The sequence below is a fragment of the Rhincodon typus genome, chromosome 5 (genome assembly GCF_021869965.1).
Source record: "Rhincodon typus isolate 14 chromosome 5, sRhiTyp1.1, whole genome shotgun sequence".
Lineage (NCBI taxonomy): Eukaryota > Metazoa > Chordata > Chondrichthyes > Orectolobiformes > Rhincodontidae > Rhincodon > Rhincodon typus.
In genome coordinates this window covers 72,682,089-72,695,585 of record NC_063336.1, presented here as the reverse complement: position 1 = coordinate 72,695,585, position 13,497 = coordinate 72,682,089, and the positions used below count along the sequence as shown (strand labels likewise).

Below are 13,497 nucleotides of genomic sequence, written 5' to 3'. Positions count from 1 at the left end.
ACACGACAGGTATGTTAGATGATGACCTTAAAAATCCAGATAAAAATATTGTTACATTCAAAAATCAATTATGAAGCTCAACTTCCAAATATATCATGTATTTTATATATTTTAACCAATAACAGAAACCACTGATCAGCTCATAAGTAGATGTGGAGACGAGTGATGTGGTTGTGACTTCACGGCAGCAAAGCGAGTTGAAAGCATAATCAAGCTCATGATAGCATCAATCCTTATGGAAGCATCCCAAAGACCTCATGGAGTAACCCAAAGGTTACACTGTGGAAAAATTACTGGAAAGTGGATTCAAGTATGAAGGCATATTATTAAGTAGACAGAGTCTACAGGCTGTGCATCATTTATTCACCATTGACATGGTAGCCAATATAGACAAGCCTAATAAGCATTGTGGATGATGTAGCCTTATTCGTGTACTCAGAAGCTGCCCAGTTTTTAGTGATGTATGCAAGGTATGTGGCACTTGAGGACACTGGAAGTAATAATGCAGAAAACAAAGGCTGGTACAAGCATTTTGACATCATAAGAAAATACAAATAGAGGCCTGAACGATAGAATCATAGAGTCAAAGAATCAATAGTACAAAATAGTCCTTTCAGCCCATTAAATCTGTACCACCAAAAATAAATACACCTTGTTATCTCAGATTCTCCAGCATCTGCAGTTCCTACTATCTCTGAAACAATATTATCTACACTTGTCCCACTTTCCCACACTAGGCCCATAGCCTTGAATGTTATGACACTTCAAACTATCATCTAAGTACCTTTTAAAGATTTCCTGCCTCAATTACCCTACCTGGCAATGCATTTCAGACCTCCTCCACCCTCTGGGTGAAAAAGATTTTCCTCAAATTCCCTCTTAATCTTCTGCCTTTCACTTTAAAATTATGCCCCCTTGTTATTGACCCTTCAACTCAGGGGAACAGCTGCTTTCTACTCAGCCTATCCATGCCCCTCATCTTATACACCACTATCAGGTCCCCCTCAACTTTCTCTGATCCAAAGAAAACAACCCAAGCTTACTGCCTCTCTTCATAACTGAATACTCCATCCTAGGCAACATCCTGGTGACTCTCCTTTATATCCTCTCCAGTGCAATCATATCCTTCCTGTAGTGTGGTGACCAGAACTGCACACAGCTGTGGCCGAACCAAATTACAGCTCCAACATGACTTCCCTGCTCTTATAAGTTATGCCTTACTGCTAAAGGCAAGCATCCTGTATGCCTTCTTAACTACCCTATTGACCTATTCTGACACCCTCAGGGATCTGTGGACAATCACCCCAAGATCCAAGTGTTGCTTTGAACTTCCTACTGTCCTGACATTCATTGAGTACTCCCCCGTCTTGTTTCTTTTCCAAAGTGCATCACCTCACATTTATCAGGGTTAAATTCCATCTGCTACTGATCTGCTCATCTGACCTTTATGTTTTTATCTTCCTGTAACCAAACACCCTTTTCCTCACCGTCATCCTGGCTTGTTGGTCTGGAAGTATGATTCTCGCTTCAGGTCAATGTCGCATGTGCAAGAGGTCCCGGGTTCAAATCCCAGAGTAAGTCCTGGGGTTTTATGACAGGGTGGGATCTGAGAGCTCCAGGAGTGAGTACTGGGCTTTGAAGGGGCAAATAGTAAAGATAACATCTTTTGGGAGTTGCAATCAGGGCAATCGCCAAATGAGGTTCTCCCCTTCCTTCCCTTCCTTCTGTTTTATGGGATGTTTATTGAGATAATATTGAACAGACACCACAGATAATTATTCCATTACTCTTAAAAATAGGAGCAGGAAATCTTTCACAGGATGGATAAGTCTTGATTGAACACATCATTCCAAAAGACGGCAACCATGACGACGTAGCACTCCCTCAGTAGAACATAGAACATTACAGCGCAGTACAGGCCCTTCGGCCCTCAATGTTGCGCCGACCTGTGAAACCAATCTGAAGCCCATCTAACTTAAACTATTCCATTATCATCCATATGTTTATCCAATGACCATTTAAATGCCCTTAAAGTGGGCGAGTCTACTATTTTTGCAGGCAGGGCATTCCACGCCCTTACTACTCTCTGAGTAAAGAACCTACCTCTGACATCTGTCCTATATCTATCACCCCTCAATTTAAAGCTACGTCCCCTCGTGCTAGCCATCACCATCCGAGGAAAAAGGCTCCCACTGTCCACCCTATCTAATCCTCTGATCATCTTGTATGTCTCTATCAAGTCACCTCTTAACCTTCTTCTCTCTAACGAAAACAGCCTCAAAACCCTCAGCCTTTCCTCATAAGACCTTCCCTCCATACCAGGCAACATCCTGGTAAATCTCCTCTGCACCCTTTCCAATGCTTCCACATCCTTCCTATAATGCGGTGACCAGAACTGTACGCAATACTCCAAGTGCGGCCGCACCAGAGTTTTGTACAGCTGCAACATGACCTCATGGCTCCGAAACTCAATCCCTCTACCAATAAAACCTAACATACTGTACGCCTTCTTAACAACGCTATCAACCTGGGTGGCAACTTTCAGGGATCTATGCACATGGACACCGAGATCTTTCTGCTCATCCACACTACCAAGAATCTTACCATTAGCCCAGTACTCTGTATTCCTGTTACTCCTTCCAAAGTGAATCACCTCACACTTTTCCGCATTAAACTCCATTTGCCACCTCTCAGCCCAGCTCTGCAGCTTATCTATGTCCCTCTGTAACCTGCAACATCCTTCCGCACTATCCACAACTCCACCGACTTTGGTGTCATCCGCAAATTTACTAACCCATCCTTCTACGCCCTCATCCAGGTCATTTATAAAAATGACAAACAGCAGTGGCCCCAAAACAGATCCTTGAGGTACACCACTAGTAACTGAACTCCAGGATGAACATTTCCCATCAACCACCACCCTCTGTCTTCTTACAGCTAGCCAATTTCTGATCCAAACCGCTAAATCACCCTCAATCCCATGCCTCTGTATTTTCTGCAATAGCCTACCGTGGGGAACCTTATCAAACGCTTTACTGAAATCCAAATACACCACATCAACCGCTTTACCCTCATCCACCTGTTTGGTCACCTTCTCGAAGAACTCAATAAGGTTTGTGAGGCACGACCTACCCTTCACAAAACCGTGTTGACTATCACTAATCAAATTATTCCTTTCTAGATGATTATAAATCCTATCTCTTATAATCTTTCCAACACTTTACCCACAACCGAAGTAAGGCTCACTGGTCTATAACTACCAGGGTTGTCTCTACTCCCCTTCTTGAACAAGGGGACAACATTTGCTAGTCTCCAGTCTTCTGGCACTATTCCTGAAGACAATGACGACATTGCAGTGTCAAGCCTTTTTTGTGCTCAAGTTCTTGAGTGTGACTTGAAACCAGAACTTTCTGATACAGAGGTAGGAGCACTGCCAAACAAGTCACTGCAAACTGACTATTGACTTTACGTTATCTAAAAATTTGTGAATCAGGTTTTGGTTTGTCTGTCTGAGTATAAAGTAAGGAGGTTTTGCTAAACTTTTGTAAAATTTGTGACCTTATATGAAACACTAGTTCAGCGTCGTCTGGACTATTGTATGCAGTTCTAGGCACCACACTTTGAGATGTAAAGGCATTGCAAAGAGTGCAGAAGAGATTCATGAGAATGGTTTAAGGGATGAGGAACTTCAGTTTTGAAGACAGATTCAAGAAGTTAGGACAGTTTCCTTGGAGAAGAGAAGATGGAGAGGAAATTTGATGGAGGTATTCAAAATCATAAGGAGTTTAGATAGAGTAGATGTGGAAAAACTGCTGCCGCTGGTGCAAGGATTGAGCATAAAAGGGCAAAGAGAGCAATGGTGTCTTGAGGAGAAATTTTTCCCACATGTTGAATTAATCGTTAATCAGATGAAGAATGTACTGCCTGGAAGTATGTTGGAGGCAGAGTCAACCAAGGCATTCAAGAGGGAATTGGATTGTTTTCTGAATTGCACTGTTCCAGGGAGAAGGCAGAGGAATGCTGTTAGGTGTATTGCTTATTCAGAGAGCCAGAGCAGACACAAGCCAAGTGGCCTCTTTATGTGCTGCAAGAATTCTGTGATTCTATGTCTACATTACTTTTTATATTAGAGTCTAACAAAGTTTCATTAGGCTCTGAAATTTGCAATATCTTCTATGTAGATAAAAGAAAATAAATATCAATTGCATTGCAGCTCAGAATTTGTCATTGTAATGACAGGAAAGCAGACAGCATTTACCACCATTATAACTCTAAAAATGAAAATAATTTTTGATATTCACACATATGCAATTAAACTGCTGTCATTGATCACCATAGAGTGTGTTAAAGACCCCAAGAATTAAAAGCTGCTGCAATCACTTAAATTGATGTGAACTTCCACTTTTATGCAATTAGTCTCATTGTTTACCAGGCTGATTCCGAGGATGGCGGATTTGATGTACGAGAAGAAATTGACTAGGTTGGGATTGTTTTTGCTTGAGTTCAGACGAAGGAGGGGGGGATCTCATAGAGACTTAAAATTCTAACAGGACTGGAGATGGTAGATGCAGGGAGGATGTTCCTGATGGTGAGTTTCTCCAGAACCAGGGGTCACAGTATGAGGATTTGGGGTAGACGATTTAGGACGGAGATGAGGAGACATTTCTTCATGCAAAGAGTGGTGAATCTGAGGAATTTATTACCACAGGAGGTAGTTGATGCCAAAACATTGAATGTATTCAAGAGGCAACTGGATATAGCACCTGAGCAAATAGGATCAAAGGTATGGGGAGAAAGCAGGATTAGGCTGTTGAGTTGGACGATCAATTCCAAGAAGAGGTTGGTAAGAGGGTTTGGTGTGGTGCCATTACTGAAGAAGTGTCATTCATCTAATGATTTTTTTTCCCTGATCCTTACAGTGCAGAAAGAGACCATTGGCCTATCAAATTTGCTCCACCATTCAATAGGATCATGGAACTTACAAGTAGACAGGACATACACAGGTCCCTCGGCAGTCCCATTCAGAACAATGCAGAGGTATTCAAGCCCTCCCTCTCTACCCTACCAGCCCCCTTCTAACCCTTGGAAGTTCATGCTGAGGTGGGTCAACTTGCAAGACTCTCGGTATGTATGCCTTATGCAGACAAGTGTTCCACAGTTGCCAGACCAAATCTCCAGAATTAATGGGCTCCACGGTCAAGCAGGCTGCCTTCACCGCTGTGGCCCAACAAGGGAGTATATAAAGTCACAGTGGGAGAGGAAAAAGAAAACTTATTGAGAGCACTTTGGTGTTACAGATGGCAATGGCTTAAACATGACTCTCACCTTACTTAACCATCCATGTGGATTTTAGTGCCTCCATGTAGGCCTGAAACATGTTGTTACATCATTCGGCATCGCTTCATGGCCGTAGTCAAGGCTCAATGGATGGGAGTCTGTGCTGAGAACCTACTGCACCATCTGGAAAGAGGAGGAGCAATGCATACAAATGGCATTGAGTCATGCTGACACCTTTGTCTCTCCCTTTTCAACATTCCTCCTGTTTAGATCCCCCGAGTGCAAAAGTATAGCTGTCAATGAACTGTCCAGCAATGATTGTGCAGGGAATGCACATTCTTAGTGGGTCAGTACTGTAGGATGGTCAGGGAATAGGCGGCCTTCATGTGTATTGTGTATTGCACATTCTGTTTCCAATGTTCTTTTTAAAAGCCCTAAGACCAGAGGTTGCTGCAACCCCATCCCTTACAGGTCCAGTCACTTATCCCATTCACTCCAAGTGTGGTCGCAGCCATTTTCTTCCCATTGCACACTTTCAATTGGCATCATGATAGAAGACAACAGTGAGCATTCTTCTGCAAATGGCTGCTGGTCTCAGCCTGAATGCTGTACATGCCCCCCCCACCCCCACCCCCACTCCAGTAGCCCATCCCATCAACACCACAGGCTTCACACTTCCCAAAGTTCCCAGTCAATCCATCTACATGTGCCTATGTCTACTTACCTTTCCCCCAAAAGCCCTGAAATGCAGCCTAGTCCAGTGTGTGTGCCTTTGCCTGTGCATCAAGTGTCCTTACTGTAGCCTCCTCAATGCTAGTTGCCATTGTGTCCTATGCTTCCAGAGTGCACTGTCACTGTGTCAAAGATTGCCAGGATGGTTTTGAGGAATTTCCAGATACCCACATGCCAATGTCCAGGGAGAAAGGAGTATGTGTGGTTGGTGCCCGAGGATCATGCCCTAGACTGTGTTTGGTCTTTGAAAAATGGATGCCATTTGCAGCAAGCAGCGAGCTGAACCTGTTGGATACATGTTCTGGTTTCCATGTTGGGTATTCCCAATATGGATCTTCTTTGGCATGTATGGTAAATGGGAGACTAAATATTAATGAGTTCAGTTGTGCCATCAACAAGGCCTTTAACAACCAATAATCACCATCCATTGGCATCTCACCATTGTCTAACATGAATCTTATCAAGCCACTTATGAAAACTGTAAAAAATGATCCAACTCAATGTCATGACCAAATTGTATGTTGTAGACTTCTTAACAGATTCTGCCAAATGTCTTAATATAGCCCCCAGGTCACTCAGACCCCTATAAGTTTCCACCCTCTGTATCTGTATACAAACTCTATTCCTTGGTATAATATACCACTAACAGCTGAATTTTTATTTATACTTTCACCCTGATTATTTTGGGGGTGCAGTTCAATAAGTTGGAATAGATTCTGATTAAAATGAGCTGATTGGAATTTCAGATCTAAGAACAGAATACAATATTGGAATCTCTGTTTGCTTCTTCATCACATAGGAACAAAGAACTTGATATTGACGGGGGTAGATTTCAGTTTTGGAAACAGGTTTGAGGGGGAGGTTGATCATTCTGAGTTTGCCCACATGTAGTGGAGTTTTAGCCCCACATTAGGTGTATTTCATCTTCCACCGGATTCCCAGCCAAACATCAGTCTGATTGATTGTTTGGGGCTACGGTCAGGCTGGTAGCACTCTCAAACAGGCTATAGCTGTTGGGACACACAAGAGACATCACTCGATGCCAACTGACTGTTTTTCAGATTTAAATTACCTGAACCAATTCTACAAATGTCTCCACAATTTGATTTCTTTTTCACATACAAAAGTACATGAAACCAGGACATGGCAGTTTTGCAGATCATTCAAAAGTGTCAATCAAAATTTGAGATTTTCAGACCAGTACTAAAGTAAAGATGCTTATCACTGATCATGAAGAAAACTGCTCGCAAAGATCCAGTGAGCTTAATGGAGGGAATTTCTCTTTTCCAAATACCAGTTTAAATCTGCCACCAATTCAAGGAATGTCTTGGTATGCAACAGTCATGATGTTAGGTAGGAAACCAGTCAAATTGAAATAATCAAGCAGATGTTTCTAATCTATAGTGTCAGAGTGAAATAAATGTGTGGCTGTAGTAAGGCACAAGCTAAAATATAAACAAACTTTGAAAATGTGACATTTTTAATCACTGCAGAGAAATAGACTTTCCACAAATATGAAATCAACTTTTTAGTCCATTAAGCTTGTTTAGCAGTAATCATGAAGTTGGTGCCTTCTTAAAAACTTCATGCAACAAGTTGTAATATTTTCCACTGAAATTAGCAATGGTTAGATTGGAAGTTCACATCTTTTCATGACTGCCAAGGAGACAACATTCTATGAGAATATCTATAGGACGCTCTATGGAGGATTGTACATTTGCTGATAGCAATCTCTGGATTTCTGCATTATTCTGCAAACGTGCAAACTCTTGAAGTTGCTGTCAGTTTCATAAAGGCAACACTGACAGTTTTGCAATCATTACCACTGTAAATTCTGACCTATAATTTATTCAATACAAATTTTAAAGCAGAATCCATATGCTTACCTATAAAAATTCAGTTACAAAAATATTCTTCTATATTCATAAATTCACATTGCTGTTTCAGATTTAAAAATCTATTGATAAGATCTGATTTTATATTTGAGCAGTATTTTTAATAATAACCTAAAGGCCCCATAATTGTCAGAGTTATTACAAATATGATGACAATACTAAAAATATAATCACATTATGGTAATAACAACCTAGATTTCTGAAAACAGTAGAGATGTGTTAAGTCTTTAAGTATTTAATCCAGGATCACATCTTTTAAAGAAATAAGGTATTTAGTGAAAATATAGACATCAATATCAGATGAAAATATTTCTCAATTGGACAAAATGCTTCAATAAAAACGTTCAACATAAGAAACTAGCTACAGAAGAAAGTTTGGGGAAATATAGAGAGAAATAACTCATTCTATTTGAAATACTGAGATAACAAGGCGTAGAGCTGGATGAACACAGCAGGCCAAGCAGCATCAGAGGAGCAGGAAGGCTGACGTTTCGGGCCTAGACCCTTCAGAAAGATTTTGGGCCTAGACCCTTCTTCAGAAAGATTTCTGAAGAAGGGTCTAGGCCCAAAACGTCAGCCTTCCTTCTCCTCTGATGCTGCTTGGCCTGCTGTGTTCATCCAGCTCTACACCTTGTTATCTCAGATTCTCCAGCATCTGCAGTTCCTACTATTTGAAATACTATTTTGTTCAATGAATTGTGCTGAGTAGAAACAAAAAAAAAACTCATCAAACCAGACCTATGTTCATGTAATGCATTTTTTCAAATAATTTGCAAATATCCACCCATTTCAAAACACAGTGAGAAACAATTCTCCTACCTGACCTATGCCAACCAAAGTTCATTGTTTTTGTGGCAGGTCGTGTGGAAATCCAAAGGGAAAAGAGACTAACTAGCATACTGCCAAAATCCGTCAGTAAATGTGCTGCATCTGTCATGATGGCCAAACTGTGGGCAAAGTAGCCACCTGAAAGAAAATTATAAACAGAGCAAACCCTTTGTTTATTGCTATATAGAAAGAGAAACAGAAGCAACCCCACAACAGCAGGGCACAGAACAGGTATATTGGATAAGATTTCTCTCTAAGTGACACAACTATTATAATAGACCATGACAGATGAATTGTTCATTGTGGTGGCATCACAACATATTTCACACATTATACCTGCAATAAAATCAACTCAAAATACCAAAGATACTAAAATCGTCAAAACACAAGTAAAATTAATTCTGGAAAAAAAACCATCAGCAAGTAAACCATGCCCTTGATGATCAATGAACCTCCAGGCTTTCAGCAACAGCTTTGATTGTAAAGCTCTTAATTTCACAAAAGAGTTTTTGTTTCAGTCACTGCAATCACACAGCCTGGTGTTTAAGAAAGGCCATACAACATTCATTTGTTTATGTAGAAGGGCATGAAAAGGATGTTTTTAAATCATTTTAAACTAGTCTGTTTAAAAACTAACAATATGAACTTATTAAATTTATGGCAGAATTAGACCATTATCAGAATTCAGCTTGCTTGTTAAAGGATTATATTCTTATTTAAAGGAAATGTTGTTTTTTTGAGCACAGTCAAACTGATTAATATTTAAAAGTTATTAAAATATTCATGTTCTGCTATTATGATTAAAAACAGCAATCTTCATTATATTACTAACATTTTAAATTTAAGAGATCATTGAGGCATCTGTTATGTGAGATTTAAAACTTTGACCAAAATTAGAAGGAGGATTGTCTAAATAATAGTTTTAGTGACTCCAACATCTGACGGTGCCCATTTAAATTATTTCATTCATAATATAAAGAATTGAAAGCCAAGAAAGTCAGTAAATGAACTCTTTCTCACAGTGCATCAACACGTAACAAGAGCCATATTGCCAATTGTAAGCAAAAATGTCACTAATAAGTGATAAAAAAATAACATTTTATTGATATGTCAGTTTATAATGTTATTGCTGCTTCCTTCCATTGTATCGTTGATTATTAAGAGTAGGAACATAACTACTTGGCTATTGAATCCTTCATAATACCATATTTATTTGCATTTTTAGCATAAGGTAAATGTCAGGACAGAAACAGGATTAAGGACAATATAACTAAATACTCACAAATAATTTAATTCTAAGGGATTGTTCCTGGGTATATTGAAAGCAAGAAAATAACACTGTGGTTTTCTCTAGGGCCATCATGATGTGCCCAATTTGTAATATTCCAGCAGGGAAGTGTGCTCATTTTTCTGAAAAATGTGTGTGTGCCGGGGCATAATATTGGTGGATACTTCCATTTGTTCCTAATGATGGATGTGACAGAAACAAGTCAAAAGATGCAGAACCCTTCTTTCCAAAATTATAGACAATCAGTAGGGTGTATAGGGAAGGAGAAATTTGGGGTGTGGAGAGAAAGGGGGAGGAAATCACACATATAGGAGGTTTCAGGCATTCATTGAACGCACTGTTAAAGACACCCAAGGTTATCCTCGGATACTTCTTCATAGTCCTGTCCTTCACCAGTTTAGAGAAATATAAAAACTTACAAAGTTATAGCAAGAGTAGGCGATTGAGCCATTCAAGTATGTGCTGCCATTCAATATGATCATAGCTGATTATCCAATTCCTGTTCCCTCTTTCTCCCTATGCCCTTTGATCCTTTTAGCCCCAAGAACTATATTTAACTCCTTCTTGGAATTGTTCAATGTTTTGGCCTCAACCACTTTCTGTGGCAGGGAGTTCCGCAGGCTCACTACTCTCTGGTTGAAGAAATTTCTCCTGATCATAAATGGCTTTCCCTGCATCTTTAGACTACGACCTCTGGTTCACATCATCAGGAATACCTGTCCTGCATTTACTCTGTCTAGTTAGTTATACTTTTATAAGTTTCTGTAAGATCCCTCCTTCTACTAAATTCCAATGGATATAGTAAATAAAAACAGACAGAACTGCAGATGCTAGAAATCAGAAACCAAACTAGAAATTGCTGGAAAAGCTCAGCAGGTCTGACAGTACTTGTGGAGAGAAATCAAAGTCAGTCAATGTTTCAGGCACAGTGACCTTTCCTTAGTTCTGAGGAATGTTAATTCTGATTTTTCTCCACAGATGCTGCCAGATCTAATGAGCTTTTCCAGCAATTTCTGTTTTTCTTTCCGATAGATATATTCCTAACTGATTCGGTCTGTCCAGTCTCCTACCAGCAAGATCGAGCCCTGCTATCCCAGGAATCAGTCTGGTAAACCTTTATTGTACTCCATCCACAGCCGGAACATCCCTTTTCATGTAAGAAGACCAAAACTTCACAAAATACTCCAGGTGTGGACTCACAAAGACCCGTTTAATTGCAGCAAGACATCCTTACTCCATAATTGAATTGTCTCGCTATTAACACCAACATATCATTTGCTTTCTTCAACACCTGCTGCATCTGTATGCTTACTTCAGTAACTGGTATGCAATGACCCCCAGATCTTGTTGCACCTCTCCATTTCCCAATCTATTGACATTCAGATAATAATTTACCTTCCATTTTTGCTAGCAAAATAGATAACCTCACATTTATCCACATTAAACTTCATTTGCCATGCATTTGACCACTCACTCAATTTGTCCAAATCACATTGAAGCATCTCTGTATCCTCCTCATAGTTTACATCACACCCATCTATGTATTGTCTTCAGATATGGAGATGTTACATTTAGTTCCCCACTAAAGTCACAAATATATTTTGTGAATAGTTGGGGTGCAAGATCTGATCCCTGCAGTACCCCATTAGTCACTGCCTACCATTCAGAAAAAGGCCTGTTTATTTCTATCCTTCGTTTCCGGTCTGCTAGCCAGTTCTCTATCTATGCCAGTAGACTACCCCAAATCCCATGCACTTTAATCTTATGTGCTTTTCTCTTATGTGGGACCTTGTTGAAAGCCTTCCGAAAGTCTGTGTAGACTTGATCCACTGGCTGTCTTTAATCAACTCTACAAGTTACATCCACAAAAAATTCTAATATATTTGTCAAACATGATTTCCCTTTGATAAATCCATACTAAATCCATCAGTCAGGTGCTGTCACTGTTTTCCAAGCGCTTTGCTACTAAATCTTTCATCATGGACTCTTGCTTTTTCCCTACTATCGATAACAAGTGAACTTGTCTGTAAATCTCTGTCTACTCCCTTTCTCCTTTCTAAAAATAGTGATGGTGCCTATGAATGGACAAGGATATTTTGAAAGATAATTTAGAGAAATGCACAAAAAGCAAAAGTCCAAGTTTACAACATGTACTTCATACTCACCTACGACTTCTCCAACCATAAATATCAGACAAATAATAGCAGCAATATAGAGCTTCCTTCTTGCCTGCAGCTTCTCTCTGTTTTCAGTATCTGATGTGGATCTGCTGTGGCAATGTTGACTTGTATATCTCTCCAATTCAATTGAGTTTGCACTGCTTCCATTGTCAAATGGGTAATTTGGATAGGTTTCTTTTGAACTGGAAAAGGGGCTGCAATGCAAGGAAAGTAAAATGATTAACCAAGATAATTATATCCATTGTAAAATGTAAATTTCTTATGTTTGATGTAATGTTTGTTATTTTAAAATCTGATTTTATGAACAGATGTAAACAAAGTTAAAAGTTTAACATGTTATTTCCATAAAAACTAATATTAGTACCATATGACAGGTGTTGAAACTACAAAGCATCTACTCACTTGCATAGTTGCAAATGTATATGCAGAACTGCATATATGCAACATTCATAAATGCATGTTGAACTGAAAAGTACGACAACTCTTGATGGCGGGATGTGCAGTCAGGTTCGTGAGTTATGCACACTATGAACAGGATGTGGATGTGGAAAATCTACCCAGACTCCTGTTACTGATCACTACTTAATGATTTCAGTGTAGGCACAGGCAGAGGGTTGAGACAGAATTGTGACTGGCTGTGTTTCTTCCTGTAGTCAGATCACATGTCAAGTCTAGCCGAGTGTGCACCATGGTTAGCATGGACCAGTTTGGGCCAAAACGCCTGTTTTTGTGCTGTATTACTCGATGACTCTACGACTTGCAAATGAATGGTAACAAATGAAAAGTTGCAAAAGCATAATCAGATTCCCACTAGATGTGTTACATTTAAAATATCTCTTGAAATTTTGCATTTATCACGACAACAGATGGCTGTAAGCTGAAGGGCATGGCTTTATCTCCTTGACTCATTTACATGGAATGATAAATATATCCAGGTGGTTTCAAATAGGATTTGCAGTTAGTTGGGAGGTGAATTCAGTGCATAAAGAAAAGTAAACTTTAAGAATTCGTTCTACTTCTTGTCACACTGATCAGCAGAAGACAAGTAGAAGTCCATAGGCTTGATTTAAAGGAGAAACTTTTTCTGCTTAGGGAAACACTTTGAGAAGTCAGAGGTATTGAGATAAGGGTGAATTATAATATAGAACTCAGTGGCGTCATAATGATCATATGTGTTTTACTGTTAGTAATCTTTCCCCTTACTAGCTGCTGTTCATAAAAATTGATTTCAAACTTTGGATGCCTGGAGGTAGAAATTAGGTAATGAATGAATAAGGAGAAATCTCTGAACCCAAAA

At 39.6% G+C, this 13,497-nt stretch overlaps 1 protein-coding gene across 1 annotated transcript in view; it reads right to left on the bottom strand.

The window, feature by feature from the left end:
* Nucleotides 1-13,497, bottom strand: part of slc30a2 (solute carrier family 30 member 2) — an 82,200-nt gene that overhangs the window by 50,873 nt on the left and 17,830 nt on the right. Inside the window, exons 2-3 of the mRNA XM_048597213.1 lie at nt 12,186-12,394; nt 8,724-8,870 (exon numbers count right to left, since the gene is read on the bottom strand). Of these exons, the coding sequence (XP_048453170.1) occupies nt 8,724-8,870; nt 12,186-12,394 (356 nt within the window). The remainder of the gene's footprint in view (nt 1-8,723; nt 8,871-12,185; nt 12,395-13,497) is intronic.